The sequence below is a fragment of the Chlorocebus sabaeus genome, chromosome 10 (assembly GCF_047675955.1).
Source record: "Chlorocebus sabaeus isolate Y175 chromosome 10, mChlSab1.0.hap1, whole genome shotgun sequence".
Lineage (NCBI taxonomy): Eukaryota > Metazoa > Chordata > Mammalia > Primates > Cercopithecidae > Chlorocebus > Chlorocebus sabaeus.
The window spans coordinates 18,391,744-18,406,352 of NC_132913.1; the positions used below are offsets into that span (position 1 = coordinate 18,391,744).

The following is a 14,609-nucleotide window of genomic DNA, read 5'->3' on the forward strand; positions in this document are numbered from 1 at the left end:
CAGAGAGAAAAGACTGTGCTCTACATATTCATTTTTTTTTCATAGTTTTGCTAATAAGAAATGGAAAGGGGGGGGGAAGAAAGCTAACATTTACTAAGCCTCTGCTGTATACCAGCCATTTACAGAGTGCTTTCACTCCATCTTCAGAACAGGCAACTGAGACTCATTGTTGGGTCTGTTGGAGATCACACAGAAAGAGCTGGAGCAAAGGTGTGAACTCTGGATTCTCAGGCTCTTTCTACAGCATTGTCGACTTCGACTCAGTTCAAAAGTGGCCATGAGGGGACGTGAACCCAGGCAGTCTGGCCCCAGAGCCTGCAGTCCTAATTGTTGCTATACTACTAAAGTCAAGCTTGGCCCCTCTTCTCCCCTTTACCTTAGTCAGTGTCACAATAGAAATCACAGGTTACCCTACACTATTTCTTAAATGGTACTTGCAGAGTTTAGGGGGTTGACCTAGCGACTTCTTAAGAAGGCTATTTGGGCTGGGCACAGTGGCTCATGCCTGTAATCCCAGCACTTTGGGAGACTGAGGCAGGTGGATCACGAGGTCAGGAGTTCGAGACTAGCCTGACCAACATGGTGAAACCCCACTCTACTAAAAATACAAAAATTAGCTGGGTGTGTTGGCAGGTGCCTGTAATCACAGCTACTCGGGAGGCTGAGGCAGGAGAATCGCTTGAACCTGGGAGGTGGAGGATGCAGTGAGCTGAGATTGCACCATTGCACTCCTTCCCAGGCGACAGGGTGAGACTCCCTTTAAAAAAAAAAAAAAAAAAAAAAAAAAGGCTATATGATTAATGGTAAAGAGCTTCAAGAGAAGGCTCTGGGTTTCAGAAATGCACTCTATACCAGTTTGGCTACATCAGTCTCCTCCCTGCCCCACACACTTATGTGCAGAGGTTGAAAAAAAGGTCAGAAACTTCCATTTGAATCCGAACTTCTTAGTACACTGTAAACATTTGCTTACATCTAAGGCATTTTCATGAAAATTACTCTTGCTATCAACAATGCACACATTTATTTGTTTTTAAATCAAATTATAATTTTTCTTTAGGAAATTCTCCACCGTCAGAAGTTGCTGGCAGTAGATGCTATTTGGTGATGCTGCCCCACTTCCTCTTCCCTGTACCATTACAAACTCCTTCAGAAATCAGAAGAAGTACCATTAGTGAATCTGGATATTATAGATCCACCAGAAAGCAGTTGCCACAGTGTGAGTTTCTAAGAATTTCCATGATCCTGATAGTCATGTTGACAATAAATAAGAGAAGCCAGGCCAAAGTACCCCACAAGAGCTTGAAAAATGTGGATGTGTTTGCCCCCCAAGAAGACATGCTCAGCCTCTGCCTTGCCTCCTTTCCGCCATTCTGGAGCCTGCCCAGTGCTGCACTGCGACTTGCCCCAGAGCCAGTGGCTGCAAACCTCCCAGGGCCCAGGCTGTCTGCCCGGTGAGATCAGCCACATTCCTCCTTCAGTCCTCCACAGGAGGTTATAGTATTTAATAGCTGGAGAAAAGCCTAGGCCAATCTTGAAGCTTGGGGGTGAGAGACACATGAATGCCCTGTGGGAGTGATGGTGGGGAGGAGTTGGCACTTCCCACAGGCAGATCCATCCTTTGCTGCGAAAGTTGGAAGAGAGTTGCTCTTGGGAAGCAATGTGACTGACTAAAAGATGCTGTTGCTGAGGTTGAGGCCTGTGTTTAATGTCCACAGTCCTCTTCCATTTCTTGACTGGACAAGAATCTTATACATTTTTTTTTCCTAAAGGGCATCTTGGTCTCAATGGGAGCAAACCAGTCTCAATCACTGAAGCAACCTCACCACGTTTCAGGCTGATTCAACAAGGCCAGTATAAAAGAACAATTAAGAATGTGGGTTCTGGAACCTTCTGGAGCCTGCCTCTGCCATGTACTGCCTGTGGCATCTTGGGCCAGTTACTTAACTTCTTCGCACCTCAGTGTTGTCTTCTGTGAAATGGGGAGAATAGGAAAGCCTACTTAGTAGGCGACTGGGAGCATTACATGATCTAATGCTTCTGAAGTCCTTAAAAGGCCATGCTACATATGGTAATTTCTCATCAACTAGAGCCAAATTCCCCTGTAGGGCAGGCTAGTGCATTTCATGCAGGCTTCCTTTCTGTTTCTACACAAGTATTTAAAAAAACATACTTGTGAACCTAAAAAGCGCAATCAATCATATGTTAATCGTTACATAAGTTACTACACAAATTCATATTAATATGATACATGTTTATTATGTAAGTTAATACTACATGAGTATCCAGCACAAAGTAAGAAACTGCAGAACTTTCTTAAGTAATACACATTTCAAATGTCTTTATGAATCTGGGTCTGGCTTGTTAGGTCCCTGAGAAACACGACTGTTCCCTGTGAGATGTGACAGGTGTCCTGGTACTCCATGACCATGGCAGAGCCCTATTAAGGATCCAGAAAAGAGCCACCTGACTGACCATGAAGTGCCTTAAAAACCTTCTTTTTCCTCATTCAGGGGAGAGATTGCCTTAGAACATCAAAAGCTACTGTAATTGGAAGAATTCCAGCCAAAAAATAAAAGAAAGTGAAAAGCCTTTGAGAAGCAGAGAGAAAAAGAGGTGTGAAAGTGAAAAGAACAGAGCTAGGGGCTCTGGGAGCCAGCGATATTCACAAAGCGAGGAAACATCCCTGACCATCTTTCCAGTCTGTTCCGAACCAGGCTTTGAGCAGTCATTATTCAGAGCACCTAACAACTCCTTAGAGGGGGCAATTTTGATAATGCAGCAGGCTCTGTACTTTGCATTGGAAGTCTGAGTACAAGGGAATAAGCCCTAAATGCAAACGTGAAATCTTCTGAGTTCTTGTTCAGAGGATGACAAAGCTACTCCCTCATCAATATCTCCTGGGAGTTCTGGATTTTCTGGGTTTCTACACTGCTAAAACCATGAACTAAATGTATACAAATGGGAGAAAAATGACCTCCAAATACTCTGATCCGGGGTTTCCATTCTCGTGTGCTCTTTCCTTTTCTCCAACATCAGGGAATGGATAAAATAGCTATTTCAAGTATTTCCCTTACATCAGTGTACAAAGAAGTCTACTCGGAGCACGAAGGAATCTCCAGCTCTGCAAGCCCACTGTGCAGATGGGAGTCATTCTAGTAGTAGTAATTATTAAAAATCCTGGTAAAGGAACTCTTGGTATGTATAAGTAGAAATATGCCTACCTACACTGAAGTTGTGGTCTCTGTCATCTCACCATGCTGCCCTCCAATTTATAGTCAAATAGTGTTTTACGAGGCTATGGCACTGATGAAAGGAGGTCAATATAATACATGAGCAGGTGCTCCGCAAATGGTGGCTTCCTTCTTACCCCTCCCACCTGCCCTTCACCTCCATGACCAAATCCCACCAGAAGAGGATTCTTTTCTGGTTCAGTCTGATGCCAGAGTGCTTAAAAGGGGGCCTTACCCTTTTCCTGAGGTTCTTCCCATCGTGCCATGTGTAGGAGGAGCCACTGGAATACTCGCTGCAGGTGCTTGAAAGAGACAGTTCACTGCTGCTGCTGTAGCTGTTTCGAGGACAGAGACGACCAGGGATGACAGCCCCCAAGCCAGGGCATTTCAAGGCTGATTTTGTATTTAGCTGGTGTTCCTGAAAAAGCAGGACAGCTCTGAGCAAGGGCTTTGCTCAGAGGAGAGTAAATATCAACACAACCTTATGATGATGTAGGTGGGAATACAGATGCTCCTCAACTCATGGCAAGAGTACATCCCGATAAACCCATGGTAAGTGGAAAATCAGCTGTGAATGTACTCAATACACCTAACCCACAGAATATCATAGCTCAGCCCTGCCTACACTTACATTAGCCTACCATTGGGCAAAGTCATCTAACACAAAGCATATTTTATAATAAACTGTTAAATAGCTCATGTAATTTATTGAATACTGTGCTGAAAATGAACATCAGAATGGTTGTATGGGTGCTCACAGTACAGTGTCTACTGAATTTGGCTCCATCACAAAGTTAAAAAATCCCGTTGAACTACCCTAAACTACAGATGGTCTGTATAGTATGTTATGGTAGTTAGGGGCAGACTTTGCAGTCAAATTGTAGGCTCAGATCCTGGCTCTGCCTCTCCCTGTGTAGCTATGGGGAAACTATTTACTCTCTTTCTTAAAAGAAAATCGTGATGGTAGGGTGTCAATTTTAGATCTTTCCTGCTTTCTCTTGTGGGTATGTAGTGCTATACATTTCCTTCTACACACTGCTTTAAATGTGTCCCAGACATTCTGGTATGGAGGGGGGAGGGATAGCATTAGGAGATATACCTAATGTAAATGACGAGTTCATGGGTGCCGCACACCAACATGGCACATGTATACATATGTCACAAACCTGCACATTGTGCACATGTTCCCTAGAACATAAAGTATAATAAAAAAATAGAAAGCTTAAAAAATAAAGAAAGAAAGAAAAAAGAAAATCATGATACTATTGCTTATCTTATAGGGTTATTGCATGGACTAAATGAGGGTCTAGTTGTGAAGCACATCACAGCATCTGGACTATAGTAGGTGCTCAATTATTACAAGCTGCCATTATTATTAGGCAAAAGTACCACAAGGGTGTTCTTATTTTATCTAGCCATACTGGTGAGAATATCAAATCAGTATCAAAACACGATTCGAATGCTACAAAAGGACGAAGATAGAGTCACATCTTTGACTACGGGGTTCAAGAGCATGCAAACTGGCTGTGAGTCTAGTGGTCTGGATCCTGGGCTAGCCACTGCCACTAAGCATGCACTGTTGAGCAAGGAAGACTTCTAACTTCCATGGTCTTCAATATTCTCTTTATAGAGGGTGCTGCTCTTTGAGATTTCTGCTATGGTTTCCTCTGGTTCTGATGGCATCATTCTAAGTCAACAACCAGATGCCTATTGCCTATCTGTGCTACCTCACAGGAAGCCATCCACAGCAAACACCAAACTCAGGCATCATGAGCCTCCACTGTAAATATAATAGTGCTTTCTATATCCAATCCTGGTTACCATTTGACCATCCACATGGCAATAACCCTAACATCAAATAGATCTGGGTTCTTGGTGCAAGGTTCAGGCTGTTAGAATTCTAGTGGTTCTGCATAAGGCAAGAGTGACAAATAAAGTTGTAAACCTCCGAGCACATCTTGACAGCCACATTATAGGCCCCTCATGTAACAGATGAAGCTCTACAAACTGGATAGACTAAATTAATTTACATCCCAACCACTGAGAACAGAATCTCTCTATTACCGTCTAATTCCAGTCTCCTATTTATATAACGCTTTGTCTCAGAAACTCTTTGATGGGAAGCCATCTGTCTTTGTGTCACTTGCAGAGTGGCAAAGCCTCTTACTTATACAATTTATTGACACTTTGTGGGTGCCTTTCAGTACCTGAGTACTTATCACTGTTCTCCAAATGCAATTCCAACTGACGGTGACTAAACGCCAGCTTGCGGAAGGAAGGTAATGATGATCCTACGGTACTTGCGGTAAATATTAAACTCCTACATCAGTATATAGGGCATGTTTAATTTACTCTCTAATCAATATCTATAATGCTTAATAACATTAGATTTTCAGTATTAGGCATCTGCCTTACTATCAATACTTCATTTTTGCTGTAAAACAATCTCTTTAAGTGATCTAAAAATGCCAAGACGTTTTACTATCCTACTTCTCCCCCCTAAAATTTGGCTCTAAACATCACTGAAAGGAGAAACTTGTCTTAAAACCAGGCTTTCAGCAATATCTATTGATTTATGACCTTGCTTATTGCCGGATGTAACTTAGTTAAGGGGAGTTCATATCCGTATCTCCACAGATGCCTACAACCAGCGGTTGTGCCGCAGGGCAGCAACTGCCATTTCAGCCTCAGCCACGGTCGGCACCTGGAATGTGCACTGAGCAAACTTTCAGAAAGAGCTCATCAGGCTCCACTTCTACTGTGTGCTTTCTGTTTTCTCCATTCTGTCCTCTCATATTTTGTTGTTTAAGTAAGCAGCGTGGTGGCTGCTATTTAGGACTGCCCCTGCTCTGACAGACGTGTCTACTCTCCAGAGAGAGAGAGAGAGAGAGAGAGAGAGAGAGAGAGAGAGAGAGAGAGAGAGAGAGAGAGAGAGAGAGACGGTGTCTGCTGTCCCACCAGGCTGTCCAGATCCAAACTCTAATTGCCTTTCTGCACTCTGCCTGGCTTTTGGTTACAGTTTACATTCTGCCTTCTCCCAGTGTATTGAGGGAGGCTTACATGCAATTCTCTCTTATCTTCCCGCCTGTTCTTCCTACCACATGTATTAAAATTATATCTATTTTTACAACTCAATTTCCAGGTCTCTTTTAATGAATAAGCAGCCTTGCCCACTCGTGCCCATGTGTATACCTCCTGTATAGATGTTGCGTAAGATGATAGGAAACTAGGACTCAGAAGATGGGCTGGGGTGAGAAGGAATTGCTGCTTCTTCCTTGGCCTTGAACTTGAGATGCTCTGATTTTTTTCTTTTTCTTAGATGGAGTTTTGCTCTTGTTACCCAGGCTGGAGTGCAATGGCATGATCTCAGCTCACCGCAACCTCTGCCTTGCCTCCCAGGTTCAAGTGATTCTCCTGCCTCAGCCTCCCAAGTAGCTGGCATTACAGGCATGAGCCACCATGCCTGGCTAATTTTGTATTTTTAGTAGAGACAGGGTTTCTCCATGTTGGTCAGGCTAGTCTCAAACCCCCAAATAAGGTGGGTGACCCACTCAAAGTGCTGGGATTACAGGTGTGAGCCACTGCGCCCAGCTGAGATGCCCTGATGTGATGGCAGATGCTTGAGGGAGGTGGAGAAGGTCTGTGAATGTCATGTGGGAGCAGGCAGGGGCAAGGATGCTTAAGCAGAGAGGTGTCCTCTAAGACAGGCTTTTCACACTTTAATGTGAACTAAATCACCAAGGGATCTTGTTAAAATGCAGATTCTGAATCAGTAATTCTGAGGTGGGACCTGAGATGTATGTAGTATTTTTAACAAGTTCCCAGGTGCTTCAATGCTGCTATTCTGTGACCAGGGCTTTGCGTAGCAAGCCTCTAGGAGAAGCTATTAAAGAAATCTGTCTCTTGTGTGGGTTCCCCAGCAGCATGTTGTGGTACCTCACAGTCTGACATGGGCTGTGCTAAGCCAGACAAAAGGAATGGTTGAGTCTGCCTGCTGGCAGGCACGTGAGTTAGGGAGAGTGTCTGTGTACGTGTATGTGTAGTGGTGGTTACAGGGTAATTCCTTGCAAAGAAGAGGAGGCAGCCACTCCTTTCTACTGGGAAATTCTCCCACCTTCCTACACCTTGGAAAATCAATGTTTGAATTTAATAAGGGATGCAGACTCCCTGACATCCTGGCTGCAAAGTGAGCTCTTTTTTTCCTCCAGTTTCCTTCATCAGCATGTGATTGTCACATAGGATTATCTACTGCAGTGAATAACTGCTCTGTGGTTGAGCGCTGGAACTCCAAGGCCATTTATGAGGTTTAAATTCTAGCTTTCACTGGCTAGCTCTTTGAGCTTGGGAAAAGTACTGAACCCCTCTGTGACTCAGTTTCTTTCTTTGTAAATGGAGATAGTGAAAGAAGCTACTACATGGGATCACTGTGACGACTGAACAGTCCCTGACAAATGCTAACGCTTAGGGACTTTTACGTGGGTTTTGCTGCTATTATTAAAAATGTTTATATGTATATGTATCTATACATATACATACATATATACGCACACATACATATATAAAAACATTTATATATAAATATATATTTATAAGATATAATATATAAATATATATAATATAATATATAATTATATATATAATATTATTATAATATATATTATATATAATTATATATATAATATATATATAATAATATATAATATATATATTATATATATAATATATATATAATTATATATATTATAATATAATATATAATTATATAATATATATTATATTATATATTATAAAAATAATATAAAATAATAATATAATATATAATAATATAAAATATAATATAAAAATATGTTATATTATATTTTATATAAATATATATAAAACATGAAATATATATGTATATATACATACATACATATATACATATAGAGAGAGAGAAAGAGAGAGAGAGAGAGACAGAGGCTGGGTGCAGTGGCTTACACCTGTAATCCCAGCACTTTGGGAGGCTGAGGTGGGTGGATTGCCTGAGGTCAGGCGTTTGAGACCAGTCTGGCCAACATGGTGAAACCCCGTCTCTACTAAAAAATACAAAAAAAATTAGCCAGGCGTGGTAGCGTGCACCTGTAATCCCAGCTACCTGGGAGGCTGAGGCAGGGGAATTGCTTGAACCAGGGAAGTGGGGGTTGCAGTGAGCTGAGATCACACCACCGTACTCCAGCCTGGGCAACAGAGTGAGATTTCATCTCAACAACAACTATATATATATATACACACACACACACACACACACACCCCACAAACACACACATGTGTCTTGGCTCTTCAACTAAGCCATCAGTGAGTTCATGGTCTCCCTACGGGACCCTGTTTTACACTTCCTGATATCTATCATTTCCTGATGCCTGGTGCCTAAGTAGTAACTACATTAGGCAATAGCCAAACGTGGATGGACTTTGTTACCAGAGATCACTGATGTGAGCTTCTGGCTTCTGGAGAAACGTATTAGTAGAGCCCCTTCTCAGTGATCATTTCTACCTTTGCTGTGGTTTGCTGTGGGTGTGGCATGGTACCACATATTAAGAGAACTGAAGAGGGCCAAAGGGACAGAGATCTTATGATTGTGGCAATATTGTTAGCAGGCACTGTGTACACACATTTCCTGTGTTAATCTCATTTAATACTCGCCACAACTCTCTGAAATAGAAATATCATTATCCTCATTTTCTAAAAGGGAAGACTGAGGCATTGAGGTTTTCATACCTTGCCCAAGTTGCCCTGTCAATATACCATTCTGATGCCCTGCCCAAGTCCAAGACATCATGCCATGATGCCAAGTGAGCCCTCTGGCAATGAGCAGAGCTCCCAGAGATACACAGAACCCCATGAATCCCAGCGAGTTGTCATCAGTAATAGTGATTCTTCTTAAAATTCTTCATAAAAAATGTATATTAGCTTCTCTTGCAACATTATCTTAATTATGTTGATTTAACAGGTAAAAATACAACCTGTCTTCTGCACTATCCAAAGTGTATTTTCCTCATTGTTTATTTTTAGGTTACTACCCTGAATGATTCATATACTTTAAACATTCTTACTGTGAGAAATGCTGTAGAAAATCTACAATTTTAGTTAAAAAATAGAGATAAAGAATGAAGCTGGCCAGTTGCAGTGGCTCATGCCTGTAATCCCAACACTTTGGGAGGCCGAGGCAGGCAGATCACAAGGTCAGGAGTTCAAGACCAGCCTGACCAACATGGTGAAACCCCGTTTCTACTAAAAATACAAAAATTAGCTGGGTGTGGTGGCGGGCACCTGTAATCCCAGCTACTCAGGAGGCTGAGGCAGAAGCATCGTTTGAACCCAGGAGGCGGAGGTTGCAGTGAGCTGAGATCGTGCCATTGCACTCCAGTCAAGGCAATAGAGTGAGACCCCGTCTCAAAAAAAAAAAAAAAAAAAAAAAAAAAAAATTAAGCCCAGGGTTTCATTCTTCCCATTTTTAAATAAAAACTCCACACTTAAAAAAATAAATAAATAAAAAAATAAAAAAAAATCTTGACCTTAGGGCTGTATTATAGATTGGATGCCATTAGGTCTTTATAAATGTTTAAAGTGACAACATTCCACTGAAATTCAATTCAAATCTAACTTGAGAATATTTTCATTTAATGGTCTATCTACACTGATAGAATTACTCAGTAAAATGAAAAAACAGTGATCCACAAATGTTCATGTCATTGTTTTAAGCCTTACATTTTTCATTATATATTTATTTGGCAATTGTGTTTTTTCAAGTTACTCCTTTTACGTCAATGAGAGTTAAAAAGCCATGCTGGTTAAAGTTTTGCCAAATAAGCACAAAGCTAACCCCAGCTAGAGAAAAAAAATGCAGAGCCCATGAATTTTTAAAAGTTCATACATAATATATCATAAAAGTAGGATGAATAATATGGGATGTGGGTTTTAATAAAAAGCTCCTTGACCATTTCTCAGAGACTCTGAGATATAATCAATATCCAAAAAAGGTGTCTTGGGGACAAAACCAAGATTTATGATATTTCTGTGGAGAATGACACTTTCTGCTTACTATATCAGCTGGGGGACATGATATTGAATTTCAGAGAACACAAGAAAGGAAGGTATTTTTATCTGCCTGACAATGCTTCAAGGATGTGCTTTATGGTTCGCTTGTGACATCATAGTTGATGGAAGGAAAATAACAACCGAAACAAGTGTTCTGAAGGCAACTGGGAAACTCACGTGCAGCTCAGCATCAGTTCGTGACTGCGTCAGACTTCGGCTTCTTTCCACCTCTGAAAGCAAATCTCCGGATGAAAGATCCAAGAGGCGTGAGTGAAGTTTCTAGGTAAAACCAAGCAGAAACATTAAATAGCGATAATTTAATTACTTGTTTCAAAATCCTGCCTTGGACAGTTAAATCTCAAAAGAGTTGGCATTTCCAAATTAGATAATACATGTCCTAATTTAAAAAAGTTTATTCTAGTTTATCAGTGTCCCATACACGTATATGTATGTGCATATGCAAATTACATTTTGTAAACAACAGTCATGCTTTTACAGTCTGTCAGTCTGCCTTGGAAGATACGTAGTAGAAAAATATAAGTAGTAGTTAAAAATAAGCAGTAGGAAAACTATGACTACTCTGATGTATTTATTGGGTAGTATGAAAATTAACATTTGATATTCACATTAAGAAAACCAATCACCAAGTTCACCCTATTATGTTGAGCAGTGGTTAAAATCTGAGCAGATAATTATAAAAGTGACCTTATTTCTAAACAGCATTGATCTTGTGAAATCTTCCCTTGGACACATTTTAGCTCAAAGTCATTAATGTCATCTGTTAGGAACAATTAATGTGAATAGAAAATAATTGCATTGGGGACCTGGGGACTCTGAGGATTTTGTACATTAATATTCACGTGCTATTCAATTATATACTGAATTCTTTATTTCAGTTTTGTTTGGGAGGCCTGCTAAGCCAGAGACATTTCACTGTATTAATCTTGATACTAATTACTAAGGCTTTTCTGTGGACATTAAATTTGATCTGTTTAATTGCAAATACAATAAAACTCGTGATTTATGCCTAACGTTTCTGCTAGGCTGATGACATTTTGAAAATGGCACTTATAGCCTGGCTTGTCTTGGTTACAACTTTTGTGGCTCCAGATGCTAAAAAAATCTAATTGAGTAAGTAAATAATGCGGCTAAGCGTGCCTCTCTCACTTCTGAAAAGTTTTTTCTACTCCTTTTTCTCCCCTGGAGAGGCCCTGCTGCACACTGATGCCAATCTAAGAAATGCCTTTGCTTCTTTGCCACTAAGCACTGTTAGAATCATCTTAGAGGGCAGGGCTGTCCCACAGGTCACTCTGTCCCAGCATATCTATCATGTGGTCAGCAGGGACTACAAACTCCACTAAAATGAGCCACATTCTCTCTGTTCCCCATTCGACTCTCTTTAGGCTGAACTTCCGTGAGAGCCCTGAGTACTTGGTTAGTTAATTATTCAACAAACATGTATGCAGCTCCTCCTGAAGGATGGCATTGTGACAGGGCTGCATTCTATCCTCCTGCAAGGGTAAAGGTATTTTTTTGCTGTTGTGGGTTGGCCAGTTCTCCTTCTCAATGGACCTTCCATTTGTGTGTCTGTGGAGGTCCTTTCACAAAAAAAGAAAATAATTTCTAAACTGATTGCCTGTTGCTTTGAAAATCCAAATTTCTTCAGCAGAGCTAAGACCTCTATAGGTAACCAAAACCATGACATTGTTTCTGGACAGTTTTTAGAATCCTAATCCTATAATCTTCAAGCTCTAGAATCTGAGTTCCCTGGGGGCAAAGATAGAATTTATCTCATCTTGTAATCTCTGGGACCTGACAAAATGCATCATACTTAGTAAGCAGCCCATTAGTGCTTGTTGTAGTCTATAAACAAAAAGACGTCTTTATATTTGACTCACCCATATATAAGTTTTAAAGATTGAGAGAGTGCCAAAAGAATTTCAATGTTGCGAGACCTAAGAGTACATTTATCAATATGCAAACAGGACAAGAAGTTATGGGAAATGACATTCAACAAAAGAAATGATTTTGAGTGGTATATCATGTGATGTGAGAGAAGAGGCCTCAATGGATTAGCTATCTGACTTATTCAGTTCATGAATGCACTTCGTTATTACTTCTCAGATACGTGACGTCACGCTTTCACCTACTGCATGCATATATGCATCTAAAACCCTGCCCTCCTCAAGGTTGTTTCAGTGGCTTTTATCCAAATGAGTCCCTTCCCTTCACTGAAATAGGGAAGGTCTGCATGGGAGAAAGGAGAGGTCCTGGGGCAAGGGCCAGGAGACCTGAGTTCTAGCCCTGTTGAAGGTATACATTCTACAGGATCTCAGGAATGTAACTGAACCTCTTAGTCTCAGATCCCTCATCTGCTAAAGAAAGATGGAAAAACTTAAACCAGAGCTACCATTTGATTCATCAGTCCATTACTAGGTACGTACCCAAGGGAAAATCAATCATTCTACCAAAAAGATACAAGCACATACATGTTCAATGCCACGCTATTTACAGTAGCAAAGACATGGAATCAACCCAGGTGCCAATAAGTAGTGGATTGGATAAAGAAATACGGTACATATATACCACAGAATACAGCCATAAAGAAGAATGAAATCATGTCCTCTGCAGCAACATGAATCCAGCTAGAGGAGGCCATAATCCCATGTGAATTAATTCAGAAACAGAAAACCAAATACTGCATGTTCTCACTTACAAATGGAAGCTAGACACTGAGCACACATGGATATAAACATGGGAACAACAGACCCTGTAGACTAATAGATGGGGAAAAAGAAAGGGGGAAATGGGTTAAAAAACTACGTAGTGGGTACTGTGCTCACTACCTGAGTGAAGGGACCTGCATCCAAAACCCAGCATCATGCTATACACCCATGGAACAAACCTGCACATGTGCCCTCTGAATCTAAAATAAAAGGTGAAGTTAAATAAAATTCCTAACAAAGTCACAACATCCAATGACAGAATTATAGGCATCAATAAGTGTATATTTTCAGAAAAAAGAAAGACAGAAGTGGCTATTTAATCCACTACCACAGGTAGAGAGAGGCACTGTCATAGTAAGAAGGGAAAACAAATAGGATAATATGCTGAAATTCACACAGGTTAGTTTATTGTTATACCTGACAGTTGATGGTAGGTAATTTCTTAGATAATAAGGCACAAATGAATCATTCATTGTTATAGTTTTCATACATGTAAGGCAAATAAAAATTGACTTAGAAGAAAATAAAATCTGTTTACATTTTTAAAAAAACCATTTAAATTTTTAATTATTATTTTATGTTTAAAAATTTTTAATTATTATGGGTACAAAATAGTTGTTTATATTTATAGAGGTGCATGTGATGTTTTAATACAGGTATACAATGTATAATGATCCAATCAGGGTAACTGGATTACCTATCATCTCAAGCATAATAAAATCTACTTTTGTGTTAAGGCTATAGGCAAAGAAATGATAGGTAAATATCACACAACTTCACACAACTTCCCTTAAATAACTATGAAAGCACACAATGCCATAGAGACTACATTTCTTATGAAAAGAATTTTTAAAATAGGCTTATATTTTCATCATATATATATATAATACACAGGCGTGTGTGTGTATAGCATCACTTTGTATATTGATGTTATATTACTTGTGCTTCAGTGAAAAATAGGTAGAATGTATACATGAGAAATTTAATTAAATCACTGTCAAAAAGAGCATAACTGACATAAGAAGGCCATGACCTCTTAAGAGGAGCTCCCCAGCTTAGAGGGCAAATTCTCCATCACATACCCATGTCTAGTTCATATTTACTGTTAGTGTTCATCTGAATAAAATCTCATCTGAAATACTTTAAACTTCCTATCTTTAATCGGCATCTCCCAATGAATTCTGGAGTTAGACATACTTGGTTGGTTTTAGGCACGAAAAGTAGCAGGACTACTCAGTATGGGTTTGAAACAGGCCTTGCGTCATCTGTCACACTGTGTCAGTAACTGAGATTCAACTGGGTTTCGGAGATAGACTCCTAATTTCACACATTCTCAAACCAGAGGTAAGCGAGGGATATTCTTACTCAGATGCTTCCTTTGACGGTGATGGTCTAACCCTCCCTGTCGGACTGGCTTCAGTCTCTGGAATGTGCCCCTCCCCCATCTGAGTTGATCTCTGGTCCATTTTTCCATGGCACACCCTCCTCCTCCTGCCCCTAGATCCTGTCCAGTATTCAGGACGACACTGAAACCCTCCCTGTAAAGTCATCTATCCTCTCTAACCCACAGTGGATT

General features: G+C 40.3%; 1 protein-coding gene across 6 annotated transcripts in view; it reads right to left on the bottom strand.

Annotated features, from left to right (window-relative positions):
* Positions 1 to 14,609, bottom strand: part of NCKAP5 (NCK associated protein 5) — a 983,546-nt gene that overhangs the window by 119,622 nt on the left and 849,315 nt on the right. For all 6 annotated transcript variants that reach the window (XM_073019623.1, XM_073019626.1, XM_073019624.1 and 3 more), the window contains 2 exons: positions 10,485 to 10,586; positions 3,466 to 3,648 (listed from right to left, as the gene is read on the bottom strand). In XM_073019623.1, coding sequence (XP_072875724.1) covers positions 3,466 to 3,648; positions 10,485 to 10,586 — 285 coding nt within the window. The remainder of the gene's footprint in view (positions 1 to 3,465; positions 3,649 to 10,484; positions 10,587 to 14,609) is intronic.